Source organism: Microtus oregoni, unplaced genomic scaffold, assembly GCF_018167655.1.
Source record: "Microtus oregoni isolate MIOR12 unplaced genomic scaffold, Mior012 000134F_ref0000037, whole genome shotgun sequence".
Lineage (NCBI taxonomy): Eukaryota > Metazoa > Chordata > Mammalia > Rodentia > Cricetidae > Microtus > Microtus oregoni.
The window spans coordinates 1,028,325-1,042,443 of NW_024544778.1; the positions used below are offsets into that span (position 1 = coordinate 1,028,325).

At 47.6% G+C, this 14,119-nt stretch overlaps 1 protein-coding gene across 2 annotated transcripts in view; it reads right to left on the reverse strand.

Annotated features, from left to right (window-relative positions):
- Positions 1-1,508: 1,508 nt before the first annotated feature.
- The window catches only part of LOC121444589 (casein kinase I), a 31,048-nt gene continuing 18,437 nt past the window's right edge, over positions 1,509-14,119 (reverse strand). Inside the window, exons 5-10 of one of the 2 annotated variants that reach the window (XM_041646429.1) lie at positions 13,949-14,119; positions 13,189-13,337; positions 10,668-10,839; positions 9,270-9,409; positions 4,567-4,629; positions 1,509-3,519 (exon numbers count right to left, since the gene is read on the reverse strand). In XM_041646429.1, the coding sequence (XP_041502363.1) occupies positions 4,597-4,629; positions 9,270-9,409; positions 10,668-10,839; positions 13,189-13,337; positions 13,949-14,119 (665 nt within the window). In that variant the 3' untranslated portion in view covers positions 1,509-3,519; positions 4,567-4,596. The remainder of the gene's footprint in view (positions 3,520-4,566; positions 4,630-9,269; positions 9,410-10,667; positions 10,840-13,188; positions 13,338-13,948) is intronic. The other variant, XM_041646428.1, reaches the window with a different exon arrangement.

The following is a 14,119-nucleotide window of genomic DNA, read 5'->3' on the forward strand; positions in this document are numbered from 1 at the left end:
GGTGGCAGCTTTGGGCCCTGTAATGAGCAGGTAGTTTTATCTGTGTTTCTGCACGGAGATATTTTCCAATTGGACAGAAGGAAACACAGTCCTCAAAGTATTGCGGCTGGGGAACCTAGAGCGGTGCCCAGCCCAAGCAGGTGATGTGAGGCCTCTGAATTCAGCTGGAGACACCAAAGGACACAGACTGCCCTGCAGGGGCTGAGTGGAGTGCCAAGGGAAGGCTGCATTTAGTATCCCGTGATCCATCCAGGCCCACCCATAATTGGGCTTGCAGTAAGGGAAACGGATATCCCATCACCCCCAACTCAAGAGCCAAATGAGCTAGGCTCATAGGCCAGCATTGCCAACCTCACTGGGCCCGTCCCCTCAATCCCGTACCCTACTCCTGGCAGAGAATAGAGGTCAGGGTGTGAATCACAGTAGGAGCCTCATGGCCAGTGGCTACTGACCCTGTGCCATCTGAGGAAGCTAGGCTGGGCCCAGATGCACAGCCGTTTGTGGGACCCCAGTCTCCAGTGCAGTCCACCCAGACTTCACTTCCAGCACAAAACCTTTCCAGGAGAGGCGAGAAATATCTAACAGTGGAATGTTCATAGGGACCCATGCCAGGCTGCAACAGGGGGGAGCGCTAGGCAGAGCTGGCACTAATACTTCACCTCCCATTCAGTGGCTCTTAATGCCACAACCCCTTAATATAGCTCCTATGTCCCAGCTACTTCATAACTAATTTTGCCACTGTTATGTATTTTTGGAGAGAGGGTTGGCAGTGGGGTCGGGACCCACAGGTTGAGAGCCACTGCCCTAGCTAATGAGGGACAGAATCGAGCAGTCCTGGGATCCACCAAGCAGGCCAGAAGCCAATTTGGGATGCTCAGGGTACAAACAGAAAGGCTGAAGAGCAACTTGGAAGAGGATGGGGGTTAGAGGAGCAAGAACTCAGGCATGGTTGGGGGAGTTCCGCTCTCTAGCAAGTCAACACCTGTCACATACAGAGAAATACCAAGTGGCTTTTGGCCATAAATCCTGGCAGCATTTGACTGTAGATCTGAGCCTCCAAGTAGGACACAGATAAGAATTCCCAAGAGGACAGGCTTCCACAGCAGGAACAGACCTACTTATAGCAGTCTGACAGCTTTTCCCTGCCCCTCAAAAGGGGCACCAACTCCGAGGGCTATGTAGGGTAGGTGAGAGAAGGGCTCACAGAACTGTCACAGTATCCCTGAACTGCACACCAGAGTCCAAGTGGGAGCCATCTTTTTGACACCTACTCCAACTAGTTTTCCAATACCCACAGGCTGAGAAAGAACGAGGAGGACGTCACCCTGGACCTAGCTCTCCTGGGTCTCTAACACCAATAGAAGGCTGAGGCAGGACTGTTCCAGGACAGCCTGGACTACAGAAAGAGACTGTCTTAATCTCAGCTGTCACCCACACCAAGTTAACTTTCATGTGGCTTACACATTCTGAAAACTCAGTTGCTGAAAGAAAAACCACACAAAGGGAAGAAAGGTAGAAGTCATTATGAATTTATTATTTACACAATTGTTAAAGTACACAAATACAGTGGTAGTACAAACGCACAGCTCAGAGACTGGTCACCAAGACACAGGTTGATACACACATTCTAACTACGCTTCCTGCGAGTGATGATGAGATTAAATATTAGGCAAGAACCGTCAGAGCCACCCCCTGGAGGACTTTCAATGGGCTTGGCTGAACCTGGATCAGTCTCAAGGCCACCCCGATACCCCTTCGGCACCACAGGTGTCTACAAAGAACACTCGCCAGGCAGGCCTGCCGCTGGAGAGAGGAGGCCCAACTCTAATAAAGGATTTGCAACAAAAATCTCAAACTTGCCCAACCCCCCCCAACCTCCCTCTGCACTCCCAGACAGTCTCCCAACCAGTCAAGTCCCTGCACCCTAAAATCCTTGCAGAGTAACCAGCTCAGGACTCAGAAAGAAGCACCCACAGGCTCAGATGGCTGGCTGGCACAACCAACAGCCACATTCTGGGAGGCTATCGCACATCATCAGTGTGTTCCCTGATCTCAGACCAGTGCTCAGTACCAAGGAACCAAACCCAAACAGGGAACCAGCCAGAGCCAGCATAACTCTCTCCACAGGCTGACACCCAGACACACGTACTGCACCCCATTCCTCAGATGGGGAGCTCAGGGCCTGCTGTCTCTTCATATCCGGTGCCCATGGTGGGGACAAACATGTTGGCATCCTGACCGCCAGCGGCAGAGCAGCCCAGCCCTCAGATGTGTCCAGCTGAAGACCACCAAGCGTGTGGCACCACGCCTTTCTGGAGGCGAAGGGTCTTGATTCGGGTAGGCAGTTGCCTGCTTCTTGGCACTTCAGGGTTGACTCCCTTTGGCCACTGGTCCTTCTGGGCAAATCCTGGGCTCCGAGCAGAGGCGACGATAGACCTAAGTGGCATCTGCATGATAGGACTCGGTCTGTTCAACAACTTCCCAAGTTCAAAGGCATAGAGGCAACCAGCACTACCAAAACCGCAATCCTCTTCCCAGAAACCAGAAACACAAGCTCAGCTTTGAATCTCGGAATTCTCCAGCAGCCTGCACGGATCTCAAGGTCTCTCCACGTGAGTTCTTCAGTTTGACTTCCTTCTTGCCTCCTTTGGGAAGAGCGTCAGGCCACGGCCACAGTGCTCTGATGAGCGTATGCTCTGTACCCTCCCTGCTCTGATGACTGCAGGTGGATCAGCTTACAGTGGGGAGGGGTCAGCAAGATGCCCACAGGAGGCTGATGGGAGCCCACAAGACACACGCACACAACTGATGAGTATTCCTTCCTAAAGTGAACAGCACAACACGAGAAAACAAAACAAACAAACCACACACCCTCGACACTCACATGTGCCCCTCTTTTGCCTGCCTCCATTATACACAGAAGCTCCAAGCCAGCATGTCTTAGGATTCTTTAAGGTCAACATCTTTTTTGTTGTTTAAGACCGCAAAAACAGACAAGAAAGAAACAATAAAAAGACAGATTTCTTTACACAGATTTAAGCCAGTAATTTTTAGCAAAATGATACAAAACTGTCTTAACCAAGTAGAAGACTGGTAGCTGCGGTGGGATCGTCAGGGAGTGCAGGTCCTCCACCACTGGTGGGAGCGGAGAGGCTCTTCACAGGGAGTCGGGTTCTCTCTGCAATGGTCTCCCAGCCTCTGCTCTTCATTCCAGCCCCATGATAACTGAGCTCCATGGGGCCGTGGTGGCAGCCCCTGGTGGTGGCAGCCCCTGGCGATGGCAGCTCTTGGAGCCTGTCCATTTAGTTTGTGTTTGATTCCCCATGAGCGTCGCTGGGTGAGTGGCCTGGAGAGCTCCCGGCGTTAACATTTCGGGTTTAGACCGGGGGGCGTGTCACTAGTAAAGCCATTGGTAACAGAGTAGATCAGCCATGCATTGTCTGCCCTTCACAGCAAAAAGGAGAGTTCTCATCGGTGCACGACAGACTGAAGACCACTGGAAGCCACCCGACCGGGAATCTGTCGGAGCCAAAGCACAGGACAAGGTCAGCATGGGGCCAGAGGAACAGGCCAGCCAGGCAGTTGGGCGCACATAACACAGTAGAGCCTGGGAGGGAAGGGACACAATGCCACCTGGCTTCAATCTAAACACGTTCACCCCTGGCTGCACAGAAAGGCCTCTGTAGCCAGGGCAGGCGCTGAGCAGAACACAGGACAGGAAGATGGGGAAGAGGAGGCATGCAAGCAAGAGACTGCAGAGCTGTGCTCCTGTGGACCTTCCTGGAAAGAACTCGGAGCTCTGAAACGCATGTCCCTTAGGGAGGACAGGAAAGCAATTCTTACCAATACATCTCCAAGAACGCACATACGTGTTAAACAGAGCAGATCTCCCAGCAGCACAACCCCACCAAAGCTCAAGCCTCTGATGGAAGGAACCACCAAGTGCCATGTGGCCAACAAGAAAGGAGCTCAGCGTGGACACCGAGCCATGCGGACGGCAGGGTAGCAGGTGGCTGTGGCTGGATTAATACAGACAACAGCTGCATGGACAAGATGGCCGGGCAGGTACCAAGTTTGGAAAGAAACATAAAATGAGGACAGCGATAAATGAGAGAGAGGAAGAGGAATGACTGAAAAAGCCAGGATGGGCACAGCAGACCACTCGGAGTCTGCATGAGCTCAAGAAAGCCCAACACCAAGCACGGCACCACTCAGCCGAGTACAACAGACACAGGTGCCAGCACTATGCCCAGAGCCACAGGCCTGAGGGCAGCTCAGCACACCAAATGCAGTCACAGGGAGGCAGGACAAAGGCACAGCAGGATGGCTCCCTAAGATCACTTGGTCCAGAGATGCTAAGAATGCCACTAACCCCCCAGACTGGGCAGCTCACCGCAGCTACTCCATAGCCCACACGTGAAGAAAACCAAGCAGAAGTCATCTCACTCTACCTCCAGCACTTGGCATGCAAGCCCAGCCCACCAGCGAGCCCAGACGACGGGTGGGGAGTGGCTCCCACCTTGCCTGGCACCTGCTACCTGCAGAGCCCACCGTGAGCACACTCACCCAGTGCTGCCTTCCGATGGAGACGAGCAGCTACTTGCCGTGGTGTTCGAAAGGAATGCTATTCTGAGGTGGGGAAAAGACAGCTGTTGGTAAGTGTCATGCTGGTCAGACCAGCACATGAGATCCTGGTCCCCTGGCTGCCTGTGTTGAGCCTGAGTCTTGATGTGCCCCTTGCTTTCACCAGGTCAAGACACCAAGAGACACTAGCTAATGGCAAGTCTCTTCGCACAGGGCACGAGCTCATCAGTCTCTCACGACCCTTGATAAAAGTGGCCACTGCTGTTCCAGCAGGAACCTTCTACTTTCATGCTCTGGAGAAACTGAAATCTAGCGGACGGCGGGGCTGAGGAAGCCCTACAAATCGGTTCCGTAGCACTATGCAGTAGGTGGAAGGGATAGCACCTCCCAGGATACACCCACGGGACAAACTCTCTACTAATGAGAGCAGCAGAATGATCTTATTTTAATGCAGGCATGGAGTAAGTGAAGTATCAAAAGCAATACCTAACACATTTTGAACTGTGCTAGACAGGAGACCTTTCTTTTCAACAAAGGAAAAACAAATAGAGATCCAAAGATCAGATGCCCTGCAAAGCCTATGTTCTTTTGGCTAATGAGAGCAAATGCACAGATACCAAGAAACATGGTCTCCCCAGAAGACATGTTCAAGTGCCCTTTAGGGAAGGAAAGATGCTGAGGAAGAAGCAGCTGCTTGTGGGTAAAGCTGGAGCAAGGCTGAGGTCCTGCAGAAAACAGGCCGCCTCAGGGACTTGCACCACACTTTATCATCAGAAGAGGTGAACAAGGGCTTTAACTGGGTGCAAGGACTTGTGGGTATCACACTGTACCTCACAGGATGCACCAGTTATGAGGAAGCTCAGCAGAAGATTATATGCTCTTGCTCCAGGGCTTACACACACGCATGGTGTCCTCTAGCTCATTATGCTAAGCAGATGCCACCACTCCTACCTGGACTCCAACTCTCTAGAGACAAGTTACTATTGTCCTGCCAAGCTTGGAGAGGGAAGGCCATCACACAAAGGACAGCGCACTGGTGCTGGTGGTACTTACTACGCAGTGAAGGGAGGCTCTTAAGGAGCACAACTCCCCCAAAGGTGCAGCTGTGGAGACAGACAACCACAACACAGGCAGCATCTAGGAAACCTCCAAGGTAGCCCAAGGAAAAACTAAGGAAATTAGGAAGGGAGCCTCTGAACCATGTTCAAGCCTGTTAATAGTTTTCCATGCAGAAACACGAGAGACCAAGCAACCAGAGACCGACTGAGGCCCAAATCACCATATGGAGAAAAATGCTATTCTCTGCCACAGCTTTTAAAGAAGCAGCTGGGCTGTACCCCGTGTCCTCTTGGTAGCCATAGAACTTCCTGACTCTTTCTTTCCTTCCTGGATCCAAAACTACCAGGTGCTTCGTTTTTGTATTGAACTAAATCAAACACAAAACAAAAAAGACCACTTTGCCATCCCTTCATTTGTCTCTGCCCAGCTACTGGCATGAAAATGTCCAAACCCAGCCAGGGTCCACCACATCATGGGTTGTAGAGGCAACAGGCATGGGCCACTTCCTAGGCGTCAACACAATGTTTTATGTAGAAATGCATTCCCTCCTCCCCCTCAAAAAACAAAACAAAACAAAAAAACCAAAACATCTTCCATGAGGGAGCTGAGCTCAGAGTATACAAACCGAGGGACTCAATCTCCTCATGATGTCAAACCTCAAGGCCTACAACTTAAGTTATCCCTTGTCAAACTCCCTACATCGGTTGTCTCTTCAGGAGAAAATTATCATACAAACAAAAGCAGTCATTTTACACAGGAACATGTTTCAACAGTCTTGATTTCCATTAGACCAGTCCTAGGGTGGCCCCAGCGACTTTGTACTGACTCAACACACATTTAGTCCTTACCCATTCAGACACCATGCTAGGCCCTACTGTAACCAGAGAGAGGTTAAAATGAGCTCTTGGTGAACAGTGGCACTGGCTGGTAAGAGCCTCCTCAAACACAACCTTGGCCTACCCACTCTAAGAGGGAAACTCTAAAACTCACGTCAGAAAAAGAAGCCTAATAATGTAGACCGAAGCTATTCTAATCTGTTGAATATAATGTAGACCGAAGCTATTCTAATCTGTTGAATATAATGTAGACCGAAGCTATTCTAATCTGTTGAATATAATGTAGACCGAAGCTATTCTAATCTGTTGAATATAATGTAGACCGAAGCTATTCTAATCTGTTGAATATAATGCAGACCGAAGCTATTCTAATCTGTTGAATATAATGCAGACCGAAGCTATTCTAATCTGTTGAATATAATGTAGACCGAAGCTATTCTAATCTGCTGAATATAATGCAGACCGAAGCTATTCTAATCTGTTGAATATAATGTAGACCGAAGCTATTCTAATCTGCTGAATATAATGTAGACCGAAGCTATTCTAATCTGTTGAATATAATGTAGACCGAAGCTATTCTAATCTGCTGAATATAATGTAGACCGAAGCTATTCTAATCTGTTGAATATAATGTAGACCGAAGCTATTCTAATCTGCTGAATATAATGCAGACCGAAGCTATTCTAATCTGCTGAATATAATGCAGACCGAAGCTATTCTAATCTGCTGAATATAATGCAGACCGAAGCTATTCTAATCTGTTGAATATAATGTAGACCGAAGCTATTCTAATCTGTTGAATATAATGTAGACCGAAGCTATTCTAATCTGTTGAATATAATGTAGACCGAAGCTATTCTAATCTGTTGAATATAATGTAGACCGAAGCTATTCTAATCTGTTGAATATAATGTAGACCGAAGCTATTCTAATCTGCTGAATATAATGTAGACTGAAGCTATTCTAATCTGCTGAATATAATGCAGACCGAAGCTATTCTAATCTGTTGAATATAATGTAGACCGAAGCTATTCTAATCTGTTGAATATAATGTAGACCGAAGCTATTCTAATCTGTTGAATATAATGTAGACCGAAGCTATTCTAATCTGTTGAATATAATGCAGACCGAAGCTATTCTAATCTGTTGAATATAATGCAGACCGAAGCTATTCTAATCTGTTGAATATAATGTAGACCGAAGCTATTCTAATCTGCTGAATATAATGCAGACCGAAGCTATTCTAATCTGTTGAATATAATGTAGACCGAAGCTATTCTAATCTGCTGAATATAATGTAGACCGAAGCTATTCTAATCTGTTGAATATAATGTAGACCGAAGCTATTCTAATCTGCTGAATATAATGTAGACCGAAGCTATTCTAATCTGTTGAATATAATGTAGACCGAAGCTATTCTAATCTGCTGAATATAATGCAGACCGAAGCTATTCTAATCTGCTGAATATAATGCAGACCGAAGCTATTCTAATCTGCTGAATATAATGCAGACCGAAGCTATTCTAATCTGTTGAATATAATGTAGACCGAAGCTATTCTAATCTGTTGAATATAATGTAGACCGAAGCTATTCTAATCTGTTGAATATAATGTAGACCGAAGCTATTCTAATCTGTTGAATATAATGTAGACCGAAGCTATTCTAATCTGTTGAATATAATGTAGACCGAAGCTATTCTAATCTGCTGAATATAATGTAGACTGAAGCTATTCTAATCTGCTGAATATAATGCAGACCGAAGCTATTCTAATCTGCTGAATATAATGCAGACCGAAGCTATTCTAATCTGTTGAATATAATGTAGACCGAAGCTATTCTAATCTGTTGAATATAATGTAGACCGAAGCTATTCTAATCTGCTGAATATAATGTAGACTGAAGCTATTCTAATCTGCTGAATATAATGCAGACCGAAGCTATTCTAATCTGTTGAATATAATGTAGACCGAAGCTATTCTAATCTGCTGAATATAATGTAGACTGAAGCTATTCTAATCTGCTGAATATAATGCAGACCGAAGCTATTCTAATCTGCTGAATAGAGCAGTTCTGAACGCAAAAGACAAGCAAAAGCACAGGAAGGAGAACCTGGATGCGGATGAGGGAGTGGCTAAGAGGAAGGGTCTGGAAACTAGTCCAAACTACACTGCCTTCTCTGAGCACCTCCCTTATTAGGGACAGACAGGACGACACAAGAGAACACCTTACCGTCTGGCACCTCCAAGGATTCCCCCCAGGGACCCTTCTTATGCAGCCACTGCCTTTCCTGGTTTTTTTGCTAAGGAGATCCTTGCTAGCAAACACAGTGGAGTTGTAAAAAGACTGGGTGTGCCTATAACAGACCTCTCCCCAACGGGAGCAATGAGCAAGCAGGCATACGGTGCTTCCCCTGGTGGGGAAGGCAGCGGGGTAGGAATAGGGATGTCCCTTTGAAATCCAGCAGAAGTGAAAGAGTTTTACACATAGTTCACAGCCCATTATAGTCCCAACCAGGAAATAAACCCTTTAGAAATCCGGCTAGTCAGAGGCTCCGACCAAGAAGCAAAACATAACTAGAAGCCTAGCTGGTTAAATACCCTCAAAAATGAGGAAGAGAGAAGGAAGGAAGACACTCTTCACAAGTGCCACCCACTCCTGACTGTGAACCGTAAAGTCGGGCTTCAAGGCAAGGTAAGGGAGAGAGCCAGTGCCGGTACACAGGGACAAGGACACGCAGCCCCACCCTGGGGTCTGGCGCAACCAGGCCTCAGTGAGCTCTACATGCATACCTGTGAGGTGGACATGCGAGAGGTATCTTGTCGGCCCGTGAGATCAGACGAGGAAACGTTTACTGGTGCCCCACGGTGCAGCCGCATGCTCACTTTCCGTTCTCGTTCCATACCAGAGACGGGCCTAGGAGAGGTGTTGGCTGGAAGAGAGGAAGAGAAGCCACAACCACTGAGTACCCTGGGCTCCTTAACATCTCCGTAGCTGAAGCTGGAGAGACAGCTCCGAGGTCAAGAGCACTCGCTCTTACAAAGGACCCAGTTTGGGTTACAGCACCCGTGCGGCAGCTCACAATCATCCATGACTCTAGTTCCAGATCTGACGCCTTCTCCCTTCACAGGCACTAGGTACATATGCAGTACATATACACACATGCAGAGCATTCACACACATACAATCTAATAAGTAAATAAGTAAAGGCCCCAGTTAAGGCTCTAGGTGGAGGTTTTCAGAGCGGAACAAGAACTCATCAACTAACTGGCTCAGGGCTACACACACAACCAACTCAAATGCTCAGCAACCCCAAGATCCCTGCTGGTAGTGGGAATGCATTCTAAGACCTCAGCAATACACATCAGACCTGCGTAGTTAAGGATTTGAGACAATCTGTCTTATAAAAGCAAAATAAATTTTTTTTGAGACAGGGCTTTTCTGTACTGGCTGTACTGGAACTCGCTTTGTAGACCATGCTGGCCTCGAACTCAGACATCTGACTGCCTCTGCCTCCCAAGGTCTAGGATTAAAGGTGTATACTGCTATACCCAGCACAGCAAAAAGTTTTTAAAAACTCGTATATATGTGTGTGTGTGTGTGTGTTGCCTAATCACATCTGTGTACCATGTGCACGCAGTGCCCAAGGAGACAGGAAGATGGTGCCTGTTTCCCTGGAACTAGTTAGACAGTGTAAAAGCTGTTATGTGGGAGCTGGGAAATGAAACAGTCCTCTGAACACCAAACAGGGCTCTTAACCACTGAGCCATTTCTCCAGCCCCATCAGAGTAAAACTTTATACAGGAAACAGCCAACACTAGCAACAATTTCAGGGAACTCAATCTTTAGATCAGATCTTGTGAGAGGGAGATTTCTTTCTTTCTTTAGGAGAAGATCTCACTATGTCGACTGAACCGGCTTTAAACTCACAAAGTCACCTTGCCTCTTGCTTCCTAAGTTCTGGGGTTAAAGGCGCGTGTCACCATCACCGTGCCATTTCTAAGGTGACATCATAGGTTGTGCCCCAGTCCTATCTACACTTCAGAATGAGGACTGACTGAAATGGGGACACAACCCTCAACTGACTGGCCCCAAATCCTTGAGAGGCCACATACTGGGGTGGCCGGTCAAGTCATCGAACATAAAACAGAGGCCCCAGCCTGGTGGAGCATGCTAAGAGGTGTGCTCACCCGTGTGTGAGGTAGGGGTAAGGGGCGTTGGGGGAGCCACTTCCTGGGTTCCCCGCAGACGGCCGGAAGCTGTAGAAGGGAGGCCGCGGGTGGCTGGATTCCGGGAGTGTCTTAACCGCTCCTCTCGGTCCCGGCGTTCCCGCTCAGCATCGTCTGCAGCTCGGCTGGCACCCTGAGGGGAAAGAGCAGGATAAATGGGAGGAAGTGGCCTCGGCTTTAAAAAAAAAAAATAAAAAAGCAAAATCCCCCAAGGCTTTTGACTGGTTTTGCCCCTTGAAAAAACACCAAAGGGCACTTGGGACAAACCTACCCCTTGAAACCACCCACACCGATAGCGAAATCAGAAAGATGACGCCTGCAGAGTATCCACAAAGGTCAGTCTCTCTTCACACCCCTCCATATTGGAAGTCACAAGTACAACCTGTCATCTTAATCCCTACCTATCAATGTTGTGCTGGCATATTAGGGAACGAAAGAGAGACTGCCTGAGACAGGAAGGAGAACAAAGTAGAGGCCTAAGCAAGCACTGAGTCAGAAGGGAGGGCCTAAGCAGAGTCCAGACTCCGTGACAATTCTGTGCCATAGCAACGCCAGTCGTTGGCCTGTGAATAGGACTGGCGTTGCCAACGAGAATGGGAGTCAGGTTTCTGCTGGATCAGAAATCAGAGTCCAAGTCATTCTAATCACTGTCAGCAGGAGTCTGCAAGCTTAGGCAACTTCATGAAACTACTGGTCCCCAGCAGGACCAGGCCTCTCCTGAGTCAGCTCACCCTGTAGGGTAAGTCTCCTTCTGGCCCTGGCTGGTCTACAGAGATATAAACAGTGCTAGGCCCGGGCAGGTAGTTCTAGTTAACAGCACTCCCCATGAGTTGGGACAGGGCAACTGGCAAAGTTCTTGATATACACCCTAAGAAGCAGTTCTTGCTACTTCTTTCACTAGATACATTACCTATAAAGGTTCCAATTTCTAGTTCAAATTACAAAAAATTTCTTAATTGTTTAAGACAGGGTCTTGCTTTGTAGCCCAAGGCTGGCTTCAAGCTCATCACCAGCCTCCCAAGTGCTGGAGGTAATGACAAAGGTGAACAACCATGCTTGGCTCAAGGAATAAATTCCCATTTTTATTTTATTTTTGTCTGTTTATTCTGTCTCACTTTGTAGACCTGGGTGGCTTGGAACTATGTATTCTAGGCTGGTCTCAAACTCAACAAGAGACCTGCTTGCCTTTGCCCTCTGAATGCTTAAAAGTATGAACAAACTCTCAATGAAAATAGACATAAAAAAAAAAAATAAAAAAAATAAAAAAAAAAAAGAAAGAAAATAGACATAAAAGTTTCACAAAGCCTTGAATGGTAGCAGCAAATGCCTGCATCAAATTCAGACTGAATACCAGGCACTGTAACCCAGAGGCTCTTCTGAGGCCTGTGAGATGCACACTGGATTAGAGACAGAGGAGGAGGAGGACTGGATGACAGGGAGAGGCAGGGTTTAAGGAGACCACCAGGCTTCCTAGCAGTCCAGACTATCAATGCCATGCCACCACAGGCAGCTGAAACCACAGCTCATAGAACTGGTGATAGAAATCATAATAAAATGATGTTCTACAATGGGATGGGGCAGCAGTACACACAGCACTCGGAAAGACAAACAAAACACGAGGACAGCTTAACTGTGGTTCAAGACTGGCCTAGGCAACAACAAACTTCAAAACTAAAATCCTCAGGGTTGGAGCAATGGTTCAGGGATTCAGAGCACTTGCTGCTCTTGAGGACCTGGGTTTGGCTCCCAGCATCCACACAGAAGCTTACATTAGCTTCTAACTCGTTTCAGGGGATGCGCCCACCTCTTCTGAGCACCAGGGACACACATGATGCACGTACAGGTGTGCATGTACGTACACACATATACACACACACACACACACACACACACCTACCTTAAAAAACATATTCTCTCAGAAGTAACTTTACTCCCTAAAATTTAAGGAAAAAGAGAAAGGAAGGGAGGGGAGGGAAATAAGAAGGACAGCAGACAGGCCTTTCAACTAAGGAAGACTTACCAATCCATAAGAAGCTGACTCTGTGCACAGCTTACTGGGTTTATTATACATATTCATAAGTGCCCGAGGTTTTTATTTAGTGTCTGCATGTAAGTAAATGAACCATGTGCATGCAGTACCCACAGCAATCAGAAGAGGGCATAAGGGGAACTGGAGTTCTAGATGGTCCTAAAAACTGTAGAAAAAGCAGCAAGTGCTCTCTAAACCACTGTACAATCAATCTCTCCAGCACCATATGCTAGAGAGGTTTTTGCCTCACTCAGCATCTCCCCCCTCAGTACTCTGAACCCACAGGCAAAGTGGTCTCTAGGCCCCCAGTTCTACCAGGTAGGTTTGGGTTTCACCATTTCCACCATGCCTTACCACTGTGCCTTGCAGACAGCATAGCTTTCATAAAGAAGCCCAACCCAGCCTCCTAAGGACCAGGCTACTGTCATCCAACACTCTAGCAATGCCACTTACAAATTTGAGCATGTTCCAGTCGAACACGTAGTCGTAGGAGAAGCCCTGGCGATGGAACAGATTTCGGAAGAGCTGTCTCAGGTAGGAGTAGTCAGGTTTGTCATCAAAACGTAAGGAACGGCAGAAATTCAGGTACGTGGCAAATTCAGCTAAAAATAAAAAAAACCGAAAAACTCAAAACTAGCAAGGATCTACCAACGGTAGCCCAGACTGGTATTCATTCACCCAGCTCACCTTCTACAGTGCTACATACCAAAGACATCAAAGATGACATTTGAAAACTAGTCATATTATTTAAGAAATCAGGCCTTGGGAGACTGCTTGAAAAAAAAATCACCATCTAGAAACTGGAGGTGTGTGGTTCAGTGGTAGAAAGCTCGCAGAGCTAGCAGTGTGAGGCCTTGGGTTCCACATCAGCCCCCTCTACACATCCCAGAGGTCAACACTAGAGAGCAACGTCACCAAACAGGGTAAAGGGTGGTCAGTTTAAGGAGTAGTTAGGTCTCCCCTACTTTCCTCCTTTCCTATCCATGGAGGTCACCTCTCAAGGCTCAGTCTTACATCATTTCAGTCTCTCCTGGGCTTCAAAGAACACCTTTTAGACAAAAGAGCTCAGGGATGGAAAAACAAACCAGGTCCACCTTCTTATGAGAGAAAGTGCCCCTTTCACACAACTCCTCTGAAAGCACAGCCAGAGCGCCCGACACAGGAGTCTGTTAACACTGGGGTGGGGGGCGCAGTAAGGGTGGGAGGGACTCACAAGGATAGCCCTTGCACAGCACTTCAATGGGGGTGGACATCTTCTTCTCACTGATCCTCTCATACTTCTGCCTCTTGGTGGCGGCCTTCAGCCCCTGCCAGGGGAGAGAGCCCAGGTTGAAGTACATCAGCACGTACCCCAGAGACTCCAAGTCATCCCTTCGAGATTGTT